Genomic DNA, 24,228 nt, shown 5'->3' with positions numbered 1-24,228 from the left:
CAGTCATTCCCCAGTGATTTTGACTCAGACAAATTTCGTTTTGTCCATACTATCACTTATTTTTTTAAGTTTACTGCTTCGTGGATGTACTATGCTACCCCACCACCTTTCCCTTTACTCCTCTCTCTCCTAAACAGCATATACCCTTCGATATCTGCATTCCAGTCACAAGTACTATTCCAGAATGTTTCTGTAATCCATATATCTAGTTATATATGTAATCTGTAATCCATATATTTTTGATCTCCATCACTAGTTCCAGTTCCTCCATTGGCCAGGCTCCTTGCATTCATGTACAAGCATTTCAGTTGTTTCCTTCAGACCTCACTCAGTTTTCTAGATAGATTTGATATAGTCCTTTCACTCACACCTACCTGACTACTACGCCAATCAATATTTGTATTTTCTTTCTTGCTGTCCATACTCTTGCCTTGTAATATTCCATTATCTCTTCTATATCTTCATTCAGCTCCTCTTCCTCTTTTCATTCATTTCCTCTTCCTTTGTACTGAAGCCGTCCGTGGAGATTTCACTAGTCTCTCCAAACCTTCTTCCCTCACCTCCTGTTTTAAACCCTTCTTATCAGTTGTGCCAGATTAATACCCCAGATACTCAAGTGGAGTCCATCAGTCAAAAAGAGTCTTCTTTCTGTGAATGCCTCTCAAAGATCGATCATCCCAAACCATTCCTTAGAGCACCAGTCATTGAGCCATCTGTTGATCTTCATTGTCTAGACACAGCTTCACTCTCCTTCTATAAGGACCAGAAGTATTCTGCTGAAAATCACCTTAGCTTCTCTGACCCATCCAAGTGTAGTTGTCCTTGATCCATTCCATTCTATTTAGAAATGTAGCTGTTTATTCAGACTTTTCTGCATATGTTGGTGAAGAAAACAGTTTCAAAATATGGAGTTAGGAAGGAACTAAGGCCACAGCCTAGCCATTTGCACCAAAAAAATGGCAGGATCAGTGCCTAACTAGGAAAAGCTGCTAAGAAACTAATATCCTCCTTTTTATGGAACTATGTAGTAGTATTGAAGGAATTAAACAAATCCTACAAAATGATTGTTTAGAATTAAACCACTGAAGAGGTCTCTTCAGCTGTATTTTTTCCCAATCTCTTGACCAGGAATTAATTGTCCTAAAACCTACTCAGAATCAAATGTCTGAAGTTAGGAAGTAAAAAACTATTTAACTCCTGTTTCTACAGGATTTCCCTGAGTATTTCCATTTCATGATGATTTGCAGGTTTATTCAAAGAGCATTTGTACAAATTTTACACTACAAAAATGCAGCACTGGCCTGGAAATTGTGAAAGAATTATTAAAAGTCATGCTTACTGTACATACAAATAAATTTAATTAAAAATATACATTCTAAGTTGTTTTCTATCACTTTAATTACAAGATGTAAATCTCAAATAATGAAAATGAGAGGTCCCCTTACAAAAAGTGGATATACAGCTGAACATCTTGAAACAAACATTGAGTGGCTTTTTTTAAAACTATTTTAATTAATTTTGACATGCAGTCACATACATTTGATTTTTACTACAAGAGGAAAAAATAGGGATTTGGGTTTTATTTGGGGCATTATCTGTATTGCAGTAGTGGCTAAAGTATACAGTTAAGATCAGTTGTGCTAAGTGCTGTACAATACAGAGGTCCTTGCCCTGAGGAGTTTACAATCTAATTTAAATAACATGGGCTAGATTTGCTGCTGCCAGTTTCTCCTAGGCAGTGTGTGAGATGAGCTGCAAGGGATTTGGGGCTGCCTGATTCTGGGGCTAGTTCTACACCATTCCCTCCCCTTGTGTAACTCTCAGGCTAATCTTCAGTGGCTGACTATGGCTTCTAAAGGAGCCAGGGCCTCCAGCTGGGACACGTCCCGGCTCCTGACACACACCTTGTGTACACCCACTAGGCAGATCAGCCTGTTTTCTGGCCCGTTGCACCCCAAAGGGGCCAGATCACTAAGAGAGAATATTGCCCTATAACTTCTAGTTAAATATGTCAGAACAAAAAAGTTGTCTCAGTTCATTCAAGGAATGTACAACTTACATATTCTGCTCTGCCTATGTGTGCAGAACTCACAGGGAGTTTGGGTAAATTGTGCCTAAAGAGTCTTCTTCAACCCACATGACAGAGCTCAACTCAATCTCACTATTCATAGGAGCTCATATTCTATAACAGAGGTAAATGGTTATTTTTCTCTCACAGGACAGATACCAGCTATGATAGCCAGTGTGGCACTGATCTCGGAGTTTGGTTAAATTTGACATTCATATGTAAAAATATTGTCTAAATTATCCATTCAGATCCTTAAGTATTGCACACATGGAGATGGCAGAATATCTGAATCAAATTACCACAGGGATTTGAGAGTTTTGCCCTGAAACTGAGCAGAATCAATCTCTATAGCCATATATTTGTTCTGACATCTCTCTTCAGTGCCATGAGGACAGTTTGCGCATTCAAGATATTATAGCTTTGATTTTCAGAAATGTGTGTGTAATGAATATATGCAAAAGACCACTTAAACATATAAGTAGCCATTGTGTGAGCAACTATCCTGCTTATTTGAGAGCATGTAATTGTATTGTACTCCCCCTAGGTTCTTTACTGTCCTGCCAGGGAACATGGTGAGGTGTGGCCCTACCCTTCTTCACCCTTTGCCAGAGGTGACTGGGTCTCCCAGGCCCTCTCCCATCCCCGGAGCTTGAGGATCAAAGAATGTGCAGCCTCCAGCCTCGCCAGGCTGGGCACTCCGCTTTCTGTGAGCTGGGCTCTGCAGAGTCCAGTGGCTCCTAGTGGTAGCCAGAAATTGTGTGGAGGAAAGAGGAAATTCTGCAAAATTCTGTATTCCGCAGTGGTGCAGAATTCCCCCTTGAGTAACCCTACTTGGAATTATGATTCCTATTTTACATATAGGGAAACTGAGGCACTTAGGGTATGTCTACACTACAGAGACTATAACAGCACAGCTCTGTGATATACGTGCAGCCTACACTGACAGGAGTTTCTGTTGGGGTGCGAACATCATCTCCTCAAACGATGTTAGCTATATCAAAGGAAGTTCTCTTTCATTGACATAACGCCCCGTGCACACACATAGCAATGCTGATATAACTTCCAAGTGTAGACCAAGTCTCAGCCTTAAGTTTAGTAGATATTAGCTAAGCCTGACCTAAACTCTACCACTTTTCCTACTCAAGACAAAGTCAGAGAAGTTGTGATACACATACAGCAGGGATGGAAGCTCCAGGAATCCTGATTTCCAGTTGGGTGCACTAAGGCTTGGTCTGCACTGAAACACTAGTTCGACAGCTACATTGGTTAGACGTGTGAAAAAACCCACATCTGTAGTCACCATAACTATGCCCACCTAACCCCCAGTATAAATATGCTCTGTCAATGGAATAGTACTTTTGTTGACATAGCTGCTATCACTCAGGGACATGGAGTTCCTACATCAACAAGAAAAATCCCTTCTGTCTGTGTAGGCTGCATCTACACTATAGGGTTATGCCAGTATAGCTATGGCACTCCAGCTATGCCAGTCTAGTCTCTGTGGTGGCAGACATACCCAAATATCTAGCCATCTTTCCTGCCACTACAGGGGATGGGGTGAATTTGGGAGCTGAATTTGGGCCCGTCACACTATGGGTACAGTTCAGACCACTAAAGGGTCACCACTTACCCTGCAATCCTGGGTGCCTTACAGTGCTTTGCTGCTGTACCTCCCCATTTGGAACACTCACAGCCAGCCTACAAGCATGCAGGTCACCCCCTAAGAGTATGTCTACATTGTAATTAGACATCCGTGGATGGCCCGTGCCACTGACATAGCTACTGTCACTCGTTGGGGGTGGTTTAATTATGCCAGAGGGAGTGTTCTCTCCCGCCATTATAGAGTGGCTACACAGGAGACCTTACAGCGGCACAGTTGCAGCAGTACTGCTATGCTGCTGTAAGGTCCATAGTGTACACATAGCCTAAGTCATTATTCCAATGTATCCAGAACTCTTAATATACAACACACAAGTTTAATGCCCAGTGCATTATTAGTTTTCCAGTGATATATTAAATGACACCTTTTAGAGTATAACTATAGTAATTTGGGGTATATTGGTCATGGCAGCTAAACCTCACTACCTGATACCAGTAAGCTCCTTGGCCTCTGGCACTGGCATGCTCTTAGGGTCACACCTCCCCCGTTACAAAGCTGCAGGAGGGTTAGCCACTAGCTGACCCACAGAGAGCAAGTCAGAGGCACCTCTGTCCTGGACAGGGCCCTCCCATCATATTTTCTTTCCCTTAAAAAAGAAACTTGTTTTGCTACCTTTGTCTGTTTACAGTCTCCCAGAGATAATATCACAGCACATCCATATTTTTTCTTAGTTGTTACAAACATTTTGCAGTGACATTAATAACCAGTATCTTATTGGATTTCAAACAATATATTTATTACATGTCATCTTTTAAATAAATATAAGGATACCAGTGTGTGAGGTGCAGTATGCCAGGCCTCAGGAGTTGCTGATGCAGAGCAGTGAACCACAAATGGGTCTCCATATCACAGGCCCTAAGAACAATACTGTGGCTGCTGCTACTCCTGCTCCCTTTGAGAAGGGTAAAGGTGTTGGCAGTTTCTTACTTTCACCTAGGGTGACCAGATGTCCCGATTTTAGGGTCTTTTTCTTATATAGGCGCCTATTACCCCCCCCCTATTACCCCACCCCCTCCTCCCGATTTTTCACATTTGCTGTCTGGTCACCCTACTTTCACCTCCCCCACCCCAAATCCACAGCGTGGATCCTTGCTGCTGCTTCACTGCAAGGAATCCTCACTCCTTCACGTACCCGGGGTGGCTCCTCCCTGCAGCCCCGCCCCGACAGAGAGCTGGGGGCTCCTCCCTGCCTCCTTCCCGGCCCCCCCAACAGAGCTGCGGGCTCCTCCCTGCCATGCCCTCTCTCCGCACTGCCCGCGAGTCCGGTAGCGCCTCCCCGCTGGGCCCGCTCCGTTCTCCCCCGCCTGGGGGCTCCTCTCCACGATACCCCACCCCTCTCCCATCCCGCGCCAGGGCTGGGGGCTCCTTCTCCTTCTCCTTCCCCTTCCGGCCGCGCCCTTCCCTCCCCGCGGCGCCCTCTCCGTTCCGGCCCCCCAGGCTGGGGACTCCGCCCTGTCTCCGCGGCGCGGCGGGGCGGTTCCTTTCCGGAACGTTAGGTCGCGCTGTAGGGTTGCAGCCGTTGTCTCACGAGACCAACCACCCGGTGGCGCTACCTCCCCACAAGACAGCAGCCCATGACCACGCCTTTTATCACATGACGTCGCCAAGATGTGCGCGCGCGGGAGCGCACATACGCTTGGAAGAGGAAGCAGAAGCCGTAGGAAGTGCGCGCGCACCTGAAGAAGGGCGGTCCGGCCCTTCAATCGGAGGGGTTGTAGGCAAACTTATTTTACAGGGCTGGCTCGAGCTGGAGTTTTCTGGCCGTGCAGGCGCGCGACAGGCTGGGAAGAAATTACTGTTATTGTTCGAAGGGGTTGCACGCGCGCGGGAGGGGGATCCGTTACAGACACTGTCGAACTAAGGCGCCTATGTGGGCAGGGCGGGGCTGTGCTCGGCTGCCGCCTTACTCGCCCAGCGCTCAAGGGGAGTCGTAGTTACAGGCTGTCCCGTCCCCCTGCCCACCCGCCTCCGTGATGCGCTGCAGACGCCGGTCGCCAGGGCTCCCCTTTCGCCAGTCTTGGGGGAATCTGGTCATGGGGGGAGGAGCCCTAAGCGGGAGCCCCGCCCGTGGTAATGGCGGAGTGGAGCCGTCCCGGCGTGTGCGAATGTGGGGGAGGGGGACTGGAGCTGTTCTGGCCTGTGCTAATGCGGGGGGACCTGGGGCTGCCCCAGCCTGTGTTAATGTTCCTGCCCTGTTGTCTCCTCTAGCGGTGTGTTGTTCAGAGGCCTGTAACCAGACAGAACACAGGCGTCCCTGCCAGTGTATTCCACCCTGTGCTCCAGCCAGTCTGTGGGCTGGGACCGCCATGTTTTCAGATGACCTTTCGCAACAGAGCCTCCCACTGGCAGGTCCCTGTTGAGGGTTTCACGTAGTGAGGAACAGGGTCCCCGTATGTTCATCCACAGCCCCCCATCGATAGGCAAAAATACTCCTGTTCAACCACGTCCCTCTCTTGTAAGGCGGGCACTGAGAACTGCGGCATTCACGTGTGAATGTCAGGCTGATTTCCAGCACACGCTCCTGTGCTCATTGCACACGGAGTGATGAACTCAGAGCACAAACTGGCAGTGACAGGGACTCAGTTTTTGACCATGGGCATGATATCACCACCTCTAAACTTCGGATCTGTGGCATGGAAATAATAATACGGCATGTGAGGCTTATTTAAACTATGTTAGTAAAGGTCTTTGAGGTACTCAGACAGAAAGTACTCTAGAAGTGTGATGTATCGTTATAATGCCTACCTTTCCTTCTCTTTTATAAGATTTTTCTAGGTAGAACTAGAAGGAAAAATGTCAGATTTCAGTGGACATAAATTAATATAATAAACAAATAGCTCTGCTAGGTCTAAGTCCTGGGTTTTTTAAAATAGAATTAATTTTCAATGTGTGTTGTTTATCTGTAAGACAACTTATTTCAATAAAAGTAATTGTTTGCAGTGTTATAGGCATGTTGATCCCAGGATTTTAGAGAGAGAAGGTGGAGAGGTAATATATTTCACTAACAGATATATATAATATACAATATATATCTGTTGGTGTGAAAGATGAGCTTTTGACCTATACAGAAGAGCTCTGTGTACCTCCAAAGCTTGTCTCTTTCACCAACAGAAGTTGGTCCAATAAAAGATATTGCCCTAGGTTCACCCACCTTATCTCTAATAAAAGTAATTGTCATTTGAAAGCCGTTACTTGGTATTTAGTTATTAAATAATGTTATGAGTGTGTGATAAATGCATATAAATTAATGGATTCAGCACCTTTTTTGGAGCAGTTATACTTAGGTGTTACAAGATAGCGTTGGGCCTGTGTTACACTAGGTCAGCCTCACTGATTTCAGTGGAAAGAAAAGGAGTACTTGTGGCATCTTAGAGACTAACACATTTAGTCTCTAAGGTGCCACAAGTACTCCTTTTCTTTTTGCGGATACAGACTAACACGGCTCCTACTCTGAAACCTGACTTCAGTGGAGTTATACTGATACGTAACAGAGGAGAATTCAGCCCATAGCATATAAGATCAAACTGATCCCTCTCTTCCCCTCGACCTTTTTAACAGTAATTTTTTATATCTTTGTTAATACTTTATTAAATTGGAACAGGACTGTGACATAGAGTTCCATAATGTGAAATAAATCAGAGATCTGTTAACAAATATATTTAAGAACATTGTGAGAATCTTGTGTAATTATATGAATTGGTATGCAAAGTAATTACATTTTATTCATTGTTAACTGTGAGCTCTATCATTGTGGTACTTTTGTTTCTGTAAAAACTTTAAGAGACTTTTAGGTATATGTAATATATTGTTTATCTTTCTTTCATGTGAATTGAAAGGTATCAATAGATATTTAATTCAAAGCAAATATGTAGATCTTTTTCAGTGTATATTTGAACAGTCCTGAATCCCTTAAGTCCTTTCTTAGATGTTAGTTGCATAAAATTCAGACTCCGACAACTTCAAAGCCTTACATGATCTCACCAACATCTTTTTTTCTCTCTGTCTTACTCCCTTTAACTCCTTTAGGTCTCCCAGTACTCTTCCCTTACATCTCCTCCTTAGCACTACAGACAGTGTCAAACATTCTCTCCCCCTTCATATCTAGGGTGACCATATGTCCTGTTTTGGCGGGGACAGTCCCTTTTTTGAGCCCTTTCCCGGACGTCCCAACTTTTTTTTTTTTTTTTTTGCAAAAGTGGGCATTTGTCCCATTTGCTCTTGCTGACTTGGGGTATGGTACAGTGCGGTGCGGAGGAACATGCGGGGGAGGCAAGCAGAGATGCCAGCCCCAGGCAGGGTGGGAGGCAGGGTTCCAGCGACCAGCAACAGCCCCTGGGGTGAGGGGGGTTGGCAGGATTCCAGTGACCAGTAACAGCATCGCAGAGGGTGGGCTCAGGCAAGTGGCTGGGAGTGTCTCATTTTCCCTTTGGGAAATATGGTCACCCTATTCATATCCCTCAACTTCAATAATTTTTCCTTCATTTGTTTCCTCACTGTTAAACTTGAATGCTGCCTCTTAACTGATTTGTTTGCCTTTATATTTTTTTCTCAATTTTAGACTGCAAGATCTTGAGGGTAAGGAATGTCTTTGGTAGGGCACTGTGAATATTTGTGATCCTATAGAAATATTAAGAATAATTTGTATGTTGCAAATATTATAATATATACTTAGTAAGAAATAGATTCTAAAGCATTAACAGTTATTAGGAAACCATCAGTAAACTACCACAGAACTTTTCAAACTAGGATTTCTCTGTAAAGTTCTTTAGTCAAATGTAAACCTCAGAATAGGCTTTCCTCATTTCATCTTGTAACTTATAATGTCTTGTCTTTCTTCATAGCGTGAAGAAGTCCCAACAACAATATTGGCATCTCTTTACTTATTTTCTATGTATATGTAGTATTTTGTAAATTAATTTTTGTGTAAATGTTGTAGACCGCACATAAATGCAATATTGTATTCCAAGAAATGGTCAATAACTGAAATAATTGCTATTCCAATTTTCTTGTAATCTGCACTATGTCATAATTTAAAAAATTCTTATATGTGCAGCTGATACAGTTATACAGATGTATATAAGAACAATATTTTCAGAACAAAAATCTAATATTACAGTTCCTTACAAGGAGTGTGGGGGACAGTCTTTAAAGGTATATAGGCAGCTGAAGATACAGATAGTGGGATATTAAAAAGTGCTTAGGCACTTAACTCTGATTGGGAGTGCCTAAATACCATTGACCTGGAGTATTTTGATTGAAGTGTTGACCCTTCATGGATGTTTTTGGGAAAATGGCAAATCTTTGCTTCTGCTGATTTGTTTTTTGTATGTGTTTTCTCTGATTTTTTTTTCCTGGACGGAATACAAAGGTATTAGCTGATACGTTGGTTCTTCAGTTTCTATTTTTAGCACAAGGGAAATCTCGTCTTTACATCTAGAAAGACACCTCATGAAGACAGGAAACATGGCACTTCCTATTTACTAACCTAACCAGAAAGCAAACTGTCAAACACTTTACTGCCTAAACTGTTTGCACCATTTTACCAGTTTTACACCAGAAGGGGCTGTATATAGCATGCAGCTATAATGCCTCAGCTTGTGGACTCATTAGCTCACAAAGCTTATGCTCAAATAAATTTGTTAGTCTCTAAGGTGCCACAAGTCCTCCTTTTCTTTTAGCTCTTTCGAGTTATGCATGGTTCGCTGATCACTGTTTGGAGAGGAGATTCCAAAGAGAAATGCTCAGGTTCGTTTCCTTGTCTGTATATCTCTTGCATTGCTAGTGCTCACTGGAGACAGGGGACCTAATGCTCCACTTCGTTACACCTATGAAAAATGGTGTAACCGAATGAAGACTCAGTCCCTTGATGTTTATCATCAGGAAAATATAGCAAATCATGGCTAATGGATTGTTCGTAGTTCACTCTGGTTGTATTTGCTGACCTGCATAGGCAGCAAAGCAATAGAACTAGAGGTTACCTTGTGAGCTCCAAATTTGTCATTTAGTTGCATGAGTAAAGAATTCATAAATAGTAAATATAGTGAGCATCTATAATATTGCTGCACAGAGTTCAATGATACATTGTGTTGATATTTGCATTTGATAATATGGGGCTTTTAAAACCTTAAGCCAACATCTCTTCCTACTTGATTTGCTTTTGCAGAGATTTTTGTCAAATTCATCAAAATTTTGAGGCTAATCTTCACAGCTCTCCTTCACCAGCTAGTTAGTTGTGTGGCACTATAATTCTGTGCTTGTGCTTTTTGTTTTATGCAAAGCTGACCATACAGAATCTTTCTGTTCCTTTCAATTTTATTATAATTGATTTAATTAAGATGATTGCAAATGTCAGATATTCCTTTTGGTACCCACCATGAAGATCTTTTTCAAGTCATGTTCTTGTGATATTTTTGGTTTGCTGTCATCTGAGAATATATTCAGAGCTTTGCTCAATTTTTTAAAGGACTATGTCACTAACATCCCCCACCTTTTGTGAATGATGACTGGTTATATGTGCATTCTTGTGGCCCAAGAACACTTGCAGGAAAATACCCTTCTGTAAATTGGAGTATGGTATTCAATTATATTTCATAGTGGTCATGATGACAAAGTTACCATTTTGCTGTAGTAAGTAATTTTTGATGGAGTGAAGCATAACTGGTGCAGTCTGGTACCTTCCTGAGCAGTAAAACATCTGGGCATTCTTGGTCACTAATTTTGATATTCAAGAACAATCTAATGTCTCTTGAAGACCATGCCAAGAGAGGTATGAATGGGCAAAACTCAGAAGTTTGAGTGTGGTGCAGGTGTAGATGGGATGTGAAAAGCAGAGTTCAATTGTTTAAAGGTAAAAAAAATAGTGGAATAGATAATGCTGATGGGGCATTGGTTCTGAGGTAGCTGAAGATGGGATAACCCAAGAGGATCATTCATATGCTGAACAGGAGCAGATGTCAATAAAGACAGCTTCTCTGGTTGTTTGAATGCCCATTCCATAGCATGTGTTCACAATGCAAATTTGTCAGCCTGTTTGTGAAATTCAGTGTTGCCTGACATCATTGTTTGTTAGAAGGTAAGGATGTTTTGTTGCAAGCAGTGTGAACTGAAGAAAAATATTTTTTATAAAATTGTTAGAACAAAGAAACTTTCTATTTTCTGTTTAAAAAATAACCCCCACACACACTTCCAACCATTGTAATTTTTAAAAAGAAAATTCTTTCACCAAAATTAGTTTTCTTTTTAAAAATCAGAGTTCTTATTAATAGAGTATCGCTCTTTAAAGGCTTTGTGGCTGCATGCTAATGTTTGAAAGGCTTTGCTTACCACCAAGAGAGCGCTTCTGGGGGAACTAAGTCACAAACAATGGGGGATTCCTTAAAAAGACCTGGGAATCAGGGACTGGGCTTCCCCTACACCTTATTTCATGTTACCCTTAAATACAAATAACTAATGTAACTGTGTGGTATGTATGAAAGTTCCCTTTAGAAATCTGTTATGCTCATTATGGAAGTAGGGCTGTCAAGTGATGAAAAAAATTAATCGCGATTAATCACAAAATTAATCGCGCTGTTAATAATAGAATACCATTTATTTAAATATTTTTGGGTATTTTCTACATTTTCAAATATTGATTTCAGTTACAACACAGAATACGTGTCCAGGACTCACTTTATATTTTTATTACACATATTTGCACTCTAAAAAACAAAATAAATAGTATTTTTCAATTCACCTAATCCAAGTACTGTAGTGCAATCTCTTTATCATGAAAGTTGAACTTAGAAATGTAGAATTACGTACGAAAAAAACTGCATTCAAAAATAAAACAATGTAAAACATTAGAACCTACAAGTCCACTTAGTCCTACTTCAGCCAGTTGCTCAGACAAACAAGTTTGGTTGCAATTTTCAGGAGATAATGCTGCCCGCTTCTTGTTTACAGTGTCACCTGACAGTGAGAAAAGACGTTTACATGGCACAGTTGTAGCAGGTGTTGCAAGATATTTATGTGCCAGATGCACTTAAGATTCATATGTCCCTTCATGCTTCAACCAGCCTGATGACAGATTCTGCTTGATAACGATACAAAGCAGAGCAGACCATTTTCATCATCTGAGTCAGATGCCACCAGCAGAAGGCTGATTTTCTTTTTTGGTGGTTCAGGTTCTGTAGTTTCCACATCTGAGTGTTGCTCTTTTAAGACTTCTGAAAGCATGCTCCACACCTCGTCCTTCTCAGATTTTTGACGGCACTTCAGATTCTTAAACCTTGGGTCAAGTGCTGTAGCTATTTTTAGAAATCTCACATTGGTACCTTTTTTGCGTTTTGTCAAATTTGCTGCGAAAGAGTTTTTAAAATGAACATGTGCTGGGTCATCATCCGAGACTGGCATAACGTGAAATATATGGCAGAATGCGGGTAAAACAGAACAGGAGACATAGAATTCTCCCCCAAGGAGTTCAGTCACAAATTTAATTAACACATTATTTTTTTAATGAGCATCATCAGCATGGAAGCATGTCCCCTGGAATGGTGGCCGAAGCATGAAAGGGCAGATGAATGTTTAGCATATCCAGGATGTAAATACCTTGCAGTGCTGGGTACAAAAGTGCCCTGCGGACACCTGTTCTCACTTTCAGGTGACATAAATAAGAAGCAGGAAGCTCCTGTAAATGTAAACAAACTTGTTTGTCTTAGCGATTGGCTGAACAAGAAGTAGGACTGAGTGGACTTGTAGGCTCTAAAGTTTTACATTGTTTTGTTTTTGAGTGCAGTTATGTAACAAAAAAAATTTACATTTGTAAGTTACACTTTCACAATAAAGAGATTGCACTACAGTACTTGTATGAGGTGAATTGAAAAATACCATTTTTGTTTATCATTTGTACAGTGCAAATATTAGTTTTAAAAATAATATAAAGTGAGCACTGTACATTTTGTATTCTGTATTGTAATAGAAATCAATATATTTGAAAATGTAGAAAAACATCCAAAATATTTAATAAATTTCAATTGGTATTTTATTGTTTAACAGTGTGATTAATTGGGATTCTTTTTTTTTTTTTTTTTTTTTTTTTGAGTTAATCACGTGAGTTAACTGCGATTAATCGACAGCCCTATATGGAAGGTGTATATAAAGCTATTTTGAGCATAAGAGAATGCACTGTAGCCCCAGTTACTTAGAAAATGGTCAGAGAACATCCTCTCTGGGTCTGGTCCTGCTGTCTTCTTGCAGGCAAAACTGCTGCTACTGATTGCAGGGTTGGGTTGTATCTTTATACAAAACTCCCTTTGAGAATCTTGGGAATGCGTGAGTGGAACAAGAGGCAAATGTGGTATTGAGTCACTGGAATACTTTCAGTAAGTCATTTATTTGGGATTTTCTCCATAGATCAGACAGAATTTGCCCTTGAATGTTTGTTTATATATACGTATATGTAAAAATACAATAGACACACACACACAGAATATGGCATTGGTGTTTTTGATCTAGGGTTCAGTAATTTATTTTATTAGTGAATGACTACATAGTTATACATTACACTTAGGTTAAAACAATTGGCTTATTGAAATTATCTGAAGTGAAAAACATGAGACATCAACAAAATCTAGAATTTTGCAACCTTCTCATAACCCAAATGCATGTATGGCTCAAATCAAAAGGCTTTCTAATTTGAGTATGTGATGAGATCTGGCTGCAAGGGTAACCCTGACCTCAGCGTATTCTATAAGAATGTATTCATTCCTTCAGTTTAAGTTTGTTTGCTGGCAGCCAGCATGCCTATTGCAACAAGCTTCACAGGCAAAATATTGAAATAAATGTGCCTTTTATCACAGATGTTTTTGCTGAATAGGATTACTGAAGAAAACTAAGAAGCCGCAAAACAGGGTGCAGAACCTTTTCTGTCCCACAGGCATAAACAGCCATACTGAATGTCTGGAATGTGTTTACTTCTCATTCTGAGAAAATAACAAATTGTTTTGTAGATTATGGGAAAAACCCTTGTGCCTTCATTTCCACCCATGCATTCTCACTGACTGCAGTGGAGTTCTATGTGTGCAAGTGAGCACAGAATGTAGTCTTACATGCTTAATGTTTCTTAGATTAGATTCACTTGCTGTTCAAAAACACAGACAAACCCAAACCAATGTTAATCTCTGTTAGGAGACAACAGGCTGTAACTATGTTTTATATTTGGTTGATTATCCAATATGTCTCACTAAGTTTGGTGCAGTTAGGTTAATTCTACATATGTAGTAACTATCTGAAGCATAATAATACATTGGTACTCTTCTGTTCTCTGATTAAGCACAGATCTTATTTTTACTAGCAAGTGATTACATATTTCATTGGTTTATACTTATGACATAGGAATGTTTTCCCCCCACATTTAGTGGAAAATCCAGTCGTCACTGTGCAGCCTGACTATTTCAGTTAGGTGGTAGAGAGCCACAGTACAAAGGAATCCACACCCCCAGGCCAGTGTGCCTGCTCTTCCTTACTAGTGATGTAAAGTTCATGCTCTAAGTGTGCCCACTCCATAGGGCAGATAGCCTGGAAGAACTGCATCACAATGGATCCTCTGGCCTCTCTCTTCTGTTCTTACACTATGCCCCAGCACATACTGGTGTGAAGGGAGGCCCTGTGGAGCTAGGCTCCACACAACATAGGAAGTGTTCTTATATGCCCCCTCCAAAACCCTACACCAGCTCCATTTCCGTGAGGCCCTCTGCATTCACAGATATAGTCGCAGACCCAGCTGAACCAACTTGGTTCCAATGAATGGGGGAGATTTTGAGAGCTTATGCAGCGGTGTGCACCCACCACCTCTGGGGCAGACAATGGACAAAGGCACGTTGTTGACTCTGCCCTTTACCAAAGTAGGGCGGGGGCACAAAGACCACTGAAGACAATCCAGCCTGAAGGCCTGAATAGTAGCTATGGAATGGATTCACTGCTGCTCCAAAGCTTGTGAGGTGAATCTGCCATTTCTCTTGTACTCAGAGATCTCAGGCACCCAAGTCAGTTATCCAGGCTAGGCACTAGGGAGTGGATTTGGTCCTTTACGATTGCATTCAGTGCAATGTCTTCTATTACAAGTCCTACTGTGGAAGCTGTATGTACCATTAGTTTTTTGCAATTCAGCAATAATTTGTGGCATCCTGAGAAAATACATGGGCTATCAACAATTGTTCCAAATGCAGTTTTTGTGCCAAATTCCAATTAGTGGATGCCATTTTATTAACTAGGCCTATTTAGTTTTATCCTATACAATAATGAAAACCCATTTTCTCCTCTTTCCCTTAATTTAATGGACATAATTTAGAGTTTTATTGAACTAGAAAAGAACAAATATTAATGGAGGAATCAAAGACAGTTTTACTTTTTGGTTTCAGAGTAACAGCCGTGTTAGTCTGTATTCGTAAAAAGAAAAAAGAAAAGGAGTACTTGTGGCACCTTAGAGACTAACCAGTTTATTTGAGCATGAGCTTTCGTGAGCTACAGCTCACTTCATCGGATGCATAGCATATTGTGGAAACTGCAGAAGACATTATATACACACAGAGACCATGAAACAAAACTTCCTCCCACCCCACTGTCCTGCTCGTAACAGCTTATCTAAAGTGATCATCAAGGGAGGGCCATTTCCAGCACAAAGCCAGGTTTTCTCACCCTTCCCCCCGTCCCCCCCCCACAGACACACATACAAACTCACTCTCCTGCTGGTAATAGCCCATCCCTCTTTGAAACCTCTCTTTATAATGCGCATGATAATCAAGGTGGGTCATTTCCAGCACTAATCCAGGTTTTCTCACCACCGCCACCCCCCCCACACACCCCCCCCTCCAAAAACCACACACACAAACTCACTCTCCTGCTGGCAATAGCTCATCTTACAATGTGCACAGCAATAATCCAAGTTTAACCAGAACGTCTTGGGGGGGGGGGGTGTAGGAAAAAAACAAGGGGAGATAGGCTACCTTGCATACCAACAACCACATACCACACAACAACCACTAACCCAGGAACCTATCCTTGCAACAAAGCCCGTTGCCAACTGTGCCCACATATCTATTCAGGGAACACCATCACAGGGCCTAACAACATCAGCCACACTATCAGAGGCTCGTTCACCTGCACATCCACCAATGTGATATATGCCATCATGTGCCAGCAATGCCCCTCTGCCATGTACATTGGTCAAACTGGACAGTCTCTACGTAAAAGAATAAATGGACACAAATCAGATGTTAAGAATTATAACATTCATAAACCAGTCGGAGAACACTTCAATCTCTCTGGTCACGCAATCACAGACATGAGGGTCGCTATCTTAAAGCAAAAAAACTTCAAATCCAGACTCCAGCGAGAAACTGCTGAATTGGAATTCATTTGCAAATTGGATACTATTAATTTGGGCTTGAATAGAGACTGGGAGTGGCTAAGTCATTATGCAAGGTAGCCTATCTCCCCTTGTTTTTTTCCTACAAACCCCCCCCCCCAAGACGTTCTGGTTAAACTTGGATTATTGCTGTGCACATTGTAAGATGAGCTATTGCCAGCAGGAGAGTGAGTTTGTGTGTGTGGTTTTTGGAGGGGGGTGTGTGTGTGTGTGGGAGGGGGTGGCGGTGGTGAGAAAACCTGGATTAGTGCTGGAAATGACCCACCTTGATTATCATGCGCATTATAAAGAGAGGTTTCAAAGAGGGATGGGCTATTACCAGCAGGAGAGTGAGTTTGTATGTGTGTCTGTGGGGGGGGGGGCGGGGGGAAGGGTGAGAAAACCTGGCTTTGTGCTGGAAATGGCCCTCCATTGATGATCACTTTAGATAAGCTGTTACGAGCAGGACAGTGGGGTGGGAGGAAGTTTTGTTTCATGGTCTCTGTGTGTATATAATGTCTTCTGCAGTTTCCACAATATGCTATGCATCCGATGAAGTGAGCTGTAGCTCACGAAAGCTCATGCTCAAATAAACTGGTTAGTCTCTAAGGTGCCACAAGTACTCCTTTTCTTTTTTCTTTTTACTTTTTGGGAACTCTTTACACCTTGTATTTCTTAGCTCCTTAACTACAATTTCTGCCTCTCCTCTAATAAACTTTATATGAAGAATGCAATGGTTTGTTCTTGATATTTCTTTAAAAGAAAAAGTAAAATTATTTGTAAAAATAGTTTTAGGAGCATACTGTATTAATCAGCTATTGGTACAGTACAGACCCGTTTACGTGCAGATGTCGGGAGTCAAGCCGTCACAACCGAGTGTTAACGGACTGCCGGTTAAGAGGGCCAAGCTGAAATATCTTAAGATATCTATATATATGCATAATTATCTAGGATTACATACGTATTCACAGCATCCCAAATACTGCAGGCCTATCTGTTAACGGCGCTTTGCAAGAATATAAATTCAAATGTGTAATCTAATAAAAACATTATTATTACTACACAGGGGTGAAAGTAACTCAAGACACTTACCGGTACGGGGCGGGGGGGTGGCTCTGGCCCCCAGAAGGAGTGAGGCCTTGGGCAGAAGGGGTGGGGCTAGGGGTCAGCATCCCCCAGCCAGCCCCTCCAGGCCACCTGATCTGTGCTGACCGGGGTTCCCGTGGCGATTTAAAGGGCCCGGGGCTCCGGATGCCACTGCTGTGGTTGCAGCGTCCAGAGCCCCGGGCCCTTTTAAATCGCCAGCCCAGGGGCAGCTCGGTGGCTGAGGGGGGCGCAAAAGGGGCAGGGACCTTAAAGTGTTGCAGGGTCCTTTGCCACGGCAGCACTTTAACGTTGCTGCCCCTCCCCCGGTCGGCAGTAAAGATGTACAACATGTTTCTGCTCCACACTTACTATCGATTTCTATGTCAGTGAGTTAGTGAGCAAATCTGTAGCGCTACATAGCATGTTCCTGTACCATGTGTTAATGAGTCTCGCGTGTTAAATAGGTAGCACTGGGAGGTATGGCGCTATTGCGCGTTAAGCAGATTCACGCGTAAACGGGTCTGTACTGTAATTGTTGAATAAATACAAAGATGTATTGATTCAAGAAGTAAATAATTACCAAGACAAAGGCAAGGTTGATACGTTCCTCCCAGGACAATAAATCTTGTTTTCTGCCACATTAGTTAATATATTGGCTATTGTGACATTTAGAATGTCTTAATCAGAAATATCTGTAAATCGTACTCACTCTCTTTTATGGACTGGCATCTCAAAAGTAGAGGACTTTTTTTTTTTCTCACTAACTTTCCAAAAGAGAGATTAGAGACCCAGAAAAAACATTATTTTATTCTTCTGGATTTTTAATTGAATCTTTGCATGTTTGTCACCTGGATGGTCAATATAGTCTTCATAGGACTCATTGAGGTCAGACACAATTTACTAATTTCTCTATTTAAACTGACTCATTAGTATTATCCTATATCTGGTTACCACTGACATATGAGGAAGAAAATTTTTATAAAACCGTTTTGTCAAGTTATATCTCAATAATGATGTCTAGAAACTTCAGATTGGATTTTTCCATTAGATTTTGGTAGACTACTAAATGTGTTTTTTGTTTTTACTTGTTTGAGGCATTTTGAAGAAAATATTCACCCTTTCCTTAGTTTTGCAAAGACAAAGTTATCAAGATGCAAAAATTCAGTAAAATGCAATACCTTTATTTTGATTTAGAAATTGACTTTGTAGAATTACCAAATATTGACATTATATCTTGTATAAGACCATCTCAAACAGAATGTGGCATGACGGATTCTTTTTTGTAGTGTCTCTTTCTGCATATATATATTGTGTATTCTGCATATGTATATTATGCTTGTCCCTAAAAACAATATAAAACGTTTAGTAAAATACAATAAAGAATAATATAGGAATATATCCGAGTAATGTAATTTTGAATAGGTACAAATCTGATCTTCCCTACTGTTTAGGACTTTTGACAGTACTCCTGGAAAAAACATTCACTGTTATGAATTATAAAAATATTTAAACTGTGCTTGGAAAAAATAGTGACATTATGTCCAGTTTTCTGTTCTCTGAAGCAAATACTAAATAAATACAAATAGAGCCAAAACTATCTCCCTAAGTAAGGAAGCATGGTTTTCTTGTTAAGACACAGGACTGGGAGTCTGAAGATCTAGGGCATTATTCTTCTCTCCCTTATTCTGGGGCAAATCAGGAGTAACTCCATCAGGGACAAGATAGTTACAGTGGTGTAATACTGCTGTAAGATGAGAATGATTCTCCTAGGTTCTATTTCTGCCTGTGTTATGTGATTGTGAGCAAGTTACTGTCCTCTCTGTGTCCCAATTTCCAGCCCCCATAAAGGAAATGATTCAGCAAAAGGATGTATAAAATGGGAATAATAATACTTACCTAGCACACAGGGATGTAGTATGGCTTGGATCTTTAATGTTTGTAAGGTACTTCGAGCTCTTTGGAAGGACAGTGCTATTGTGCTGCAAAGTAATGTTAGTAATGTTAATATTAGTGTGCAGTCTATTAACATTGACTTGTGAAATGATGCTTATGTGAAAATATATATAGCCAAAGTAAGATGGGTGAAAGAAGAATAAATCAAAGCAGCTCAAGATGGGGAATAGTTTGCACTATCCAGAAGGGCCTTGATGACAAGGGAATCCTTCAGCTGCAATTGATATGATTCTTGTAGCCTCATATTTAGAAATGTTTCACGTAACTAACAATTTGAACACAAAAAGAAAAGGAGTACTTGTGGCACCTTAGAGACTAACCAATTTATTTGAGCATGAGCTTTCGTGAGCTACAGCTCACTTCATTGGATGCATACTGTGGAAATTGCAGAAGACATTATTATAAACACAGACACCATGAAACAATACCTCCTCCCACTCCACTCTCCTGCTGGTAATAGCTTATCTAAAGAGATCATCAAGTTGGGCCATTTCCAGCACAAATCCAGGTTTTCTCACCCTCCACCCCCCCACAGACAAACTCACTCTCTTGCTGGTAGTTAGTCTCTAAGGTGCCACAAGTACTCCTTTTCTTTTTGCGAATACAGACTAACACGGCTGTTACTCTGAAATTTGAACACAGAAGAACAGGAGCTAGTTTCTCGGGTCTAAGATCCGTCACCTTTGCATTGCTGCATCTTCCTAATCCGGTGACTCCCCAGAACCCAATTTGCTGCCCCCCCTCCAATTAAGAGTAGTCTAATTTGTGCTCAGTTTCATATTCCCCCTAAAGGTCATTCTGGCAGTTGGCATTCAATGAAGTGCAATAGCCCACCACCATGCCCCCTTCACTGGTGTGAGTCATAATGCTAGCATTTGATGGTGTGAGTTACTCTTTATAGGCATCTGGGAATAAGTGGGCCTTTAGGAGTGATTTGAATGAGGAAAGGGAGGGAGACATGGTGCTCTTGGGATTTAAAGTCATTGCATGTATAGGAAGATGGCTGAAGAGGAATAAGCAGAGGGGTTTGAATGGGGATGATGTGGTTCAATAGATGTCCAAAGATGATAATTTTAACAGTTGTGCTTTGATGGATTAAAGACTCCCACATGGAAAGAAGCAATATATATATCAGGGAGGAGGTTGCAACAATCAAGGCAGAAAATCAACAGGAAGTAGAGTAGTGTTTTGACCAGACAGAATTTCAAATTGATGTGAAGGAAAAAGCAGTAAGATTTGATGATAGCCTGGATGTATAGTAGGAGGGAAAGTAAGGAATTCAGGATGACCTTCAAAGTTATGAGTCTAAGTGACAAAGAGAGTGGGGATGTTGTCCGCTCCGATGGAGAATGTTGGAAGTAGAAAGGGCTTTAGAAATAATAAGGAGGTTCTTCTGGGGCATTCTGAGCTTGAACTGGCAGTGGATCATCCCAGATCATATGTCAGAGAGACATTTGGATGTGCACAACTGGATGGAGTTTGATTGGTCAGATATAAAGAGCATCTAACACGTGTGTCAACAGGATAGAAATGATAGTTGAAGTCTTCTAAGTAGATGAGGTCAACCCAGGATAGGCAGAGAGTTGATCATCCAGACTTTGTTGGGGTTTTTTGCAGTGTAGTTTAAAAACAAATCTACAAATCATGAAGAGCTTTAATGTTTTCAGACTTCATGTGTGTTTGGTTTTCTTTTAGACCCAACCAGAAAAAGGATCTGAGTGGTCAGACTCTATGTCATCTCTCATGAAGAAACTGGAACAATTGAATTTAGATATTGAAGAGGCTCTCAGTGCTGGCTCTTCTCCTTCCAGCACTCCTTCTACCAAAAAGCGCAAACAGCCGGTAAGAATGCACACCCCATTTACAGAATGTGACAGATTTTTAAAACCTTGTAATTAGATTTTAGTCAAGGAGGGGTGTTCAGATCCAGATTTAGGCTATATTTTGGATATTAGGTTCAAGGATGGTCCAGGCTACAGCTCAAGTTCAATAACATTGAAAAATGCTGAGCTGTTCTCAGGCTATTGCAGCCCAAATTGGCAGAGATCTCATGTGATCCCTATTCTTTCTGCTTTCATGGGCTGTATTAATAATTCCAGTCCCCTCTGTAGAGGTGGGTTCAGACTCAGATGTATCAATATGGACACACTTCCCTAATTAAGGGGTTTGAATCTGAGGTTTTGATTCAAGCCCTCCTGCACTTGTAATAGTTTTTGTACAGATCTAACAGCAAGGGAAATGATATCTATCTTGATTAGGGGTATAATTAGTCTTTGGTTTTTATTTGACTTGAGTAGTATTTTGTCAATATCTGTGTGAACATTGTTATGGCAGGTGTCACTATGTGGTGCTATTACACATAGTTTCCCAATTTTTTTCTTAGTGTGGGAGCATATGTTCAGTCTTTGGAAGACACGCTGTATTGTTGGTAGTTTTTAGTTAGGCAAGACTCTGCATAGAGGCAGGTCATTGGAGAAGCAGCTGAGGAAGTAGCAGGAGAGTCTGGTCTGATTAGAGTTAATTCTTGAGGCAGAATTGGTCTGTGAGATCTGGGCATTGGTGTTGGGCTGAGATGCCTGAAAGAAGGGTTTGACTGCAGTGCTGTTTGTAACCATGCCTCCTATTCTCTGCCTGTGGCCTATTATAGTTTAGTCTCCCTGTGAGCTGTAATATTTTGTTTGTTGGGTTTAGTGTGCGGGTGCTGGGTGGTATGGGTAGCCTGTGATATACAGGAGATCAAACTAGATGATTTGGTGGTTGACTGCGCAAGTTTTCTTATGTAAACAATACAAAAGAGGATGTCAGATGTACAAACATAAGAGAATGCAGTAGAATCAAAGCAGTGTATAGTAGATGTTGATATCTACACAGTGAGCAGGTGGTATGATTCTCAGCTCAAGGTGACATACTTGCGCTAGCTCTCCTCTAGCTAGCAAGTGAAAAATAGAGTGTAGCCACAGCAGTGTGAGTGGCGGGATAGGCTACCTGCCCTGAGTACATGCCTAGGGTTTTGAATGGGCAGATACTCAGGGCATGTAGCCCATCCCACAACTCACACTTTCTCAGCTACATTCTATTTTTCATTCACTAGCTAGATGAGAGCTAGCACAAGTATTTCTTCTTTAACTGGGAATCACAACCCAAGCTCAAAACGTAGACATACGCTGTGTTACAGTAAGGAAACATGCTGTTATTTTAAGTTGCATATGTAATTTGTCTTTAACTATTCATCCCACCTGGTCCATGTTTCTTCAAAGACATCTGTTAATTTAATATAGGCAGTAATTTGTTCTATATCCATTAAATATTTTATTCTTGTCATCTACATTTATGTTTTAATGCTAATTTAATGATTTCAGCTTAGTTGTGTAATCTTTTGCTTCTGTAGTGGAAACTGTGTGGCAGATCGATTGTGGCTACTTCATATATTTCACTCTTCTTTTGATTGCATAAATTCTGTGAGAGAGGCAAATAGCTGGAATGCTGGTAAAGAAATGTTTTGAGAAAAGTAAGTAAGTGCAGACAATGGGGCAGCTCAGACCTGTGATGGTAGGGAGGGGGTCATTTGATGATGGTGGATGGATATGCAGTATACTGTTCAGGAGCTGAGAAAATGAGAGAAAATAGGGTTGCATTTACCCTATCCAAGGAGACATCAAAGTGTGTGCTTGGATATAACTCAGTCAGCAATTGAATCATTACAATTTGCCTTTGAGCAAAGCCAGTCAATATGTCCGCTATACAGGTTTACACTCCTGCTACAGCAGTGGATGACTACACAATTGATTAGTTTTGTGAATGGCTTGAAGAGACATTCATTGAAATACTAAGTAAACAAAGATACTCTTGTAATTGGGGACCTGAACGAGACAATTAGAAGTGTAAGCTGTCATAAAGAAGTAATGGGAAACAGTGGTCTTGTTTACAAAATGAGAGAGGAAGGTGTTTAGTGGAATTTTGCTGCTCTAATTACTTTGTCATTACAAACACCATTCTCTCCCAACATTGTAGACATTTACACCCATTGAGGTCACCAAATCAACTATGTAATAAAACAGAGACGAGATGAGTCAGGTAATATCTTTTGTTGGACAGACTTCCACTGGTGAAAGAAACAAGCTTTCGAGCTATGCAGGGCTCTTCAGGTCTGAGAAAGGTACTCATAGGGCAGGCCTATTAAATTAAAATGCTGCATCAGCCCAGCTGTACTGCTGTAGCACTTAAGCGAAGACTCTCCCATGCTGATGGGAGAGCTTTTCCCGTTGGCATAATTAATCCACCTCCATTCATTGAAAAATTCCTAACCAGCTCTAATTTTAAAGTTCTTACAGTTTTTTCATCATTAAGTTTTTCCTTTTGTTTCTTCATTTCTTTCTTCTCTTCATTCTGATCTACATGTTCCTATCTTTTTCTCTTATTTTTCCTGTGTCCCTTCCAATCTTTTTACCTTTCCCCTCTTTGGATGTCTCTATTTTCTGTTCTGACAATGCTAAAAATAACAGAGAAACTGAACAAGGAGTTTTACTAGAATATGGAAAACAATATTGTCTCTAAAGGTAATCTGTTTCTCTTTATTTCACTGTAGAGCTTTTCCCCAGGCCCTCCCCCCCCCCAATCTCTCCTGCTCCAGATTTAAAGGAACACATAAAATCCTATTTCCCTCACTCTTTTTGTTGGTTACCTCCAGCTCCCATACTCCCACCTCCCATTGTACTTGCCCAGTCTCTTCAACAGTCTTCAAGCCATTGAGAGATAGAGGATAAGGATGAAATAGATACCCTGGCAATAGGCCAGCTATGTCAACGGGAGAAGCTATCCCAACCGACATAGCACTGTCTACACTGGGGGTTAGGTCGGTATAACTGTATTGCTCAGGGCTATGGATTTTTGTAGTTATACTGATATAAATCCGTAGTATAGACCTGGCCATAGTCTCACAGCTAAATAAAAGGTGGAACAGATTGTTTAGTATAAATAGTTAACACATAAGAGACCTTTCAAGGTGAAGTGGCCAGTTAATACCTATGCAGTCATAGCACAAAACAGGTAGATTAATAGGTTACAGATTGTTGTAATAAG

General features: G+C 41.2%; 1 protein-coding gene across 1 annotated transcript in view; it reads left to right on the top strand.

The window, feature by feature from the left end:
• STARD13 (StAR related lipid transfer domain containing 13) overlaps window positions 1-24,228 on the top strand; it is a 493,232-nt gene that overhangs the window by 131,740 nt on the left and 337,264 nt on the right. Inside the window, exon 4 of the mRNA XM_074959491.1 lies at window positions 20,845-20,991. Within this exon, the coding sequence (XP_074815592.1) occupies window positions 20,845-20,991 (147 nt within the window). The remainder of the gene's footprint in view (window positions 1-20,844; window positions 20,992-24,228) is intronic.

Source organism: Natator depressus, chromosome 1 (genome assembly GCF_965152275.1).
Source record: "Natator depressus isolate rNatDep1 chromosome 1, rNatDep2.hap1, whole genome shotgun sequence".
Taxonomy (NCBI): domain Eukaryota; kingdom Metazoa; phylum Chordata; order Testudines; family Cheloniidae; genus Natator; species Natator depressus.
Note: the sequence above shows the minus strand (reverse complement) of the source record. Positions and strands in the feature narration are given on the sequence as shown.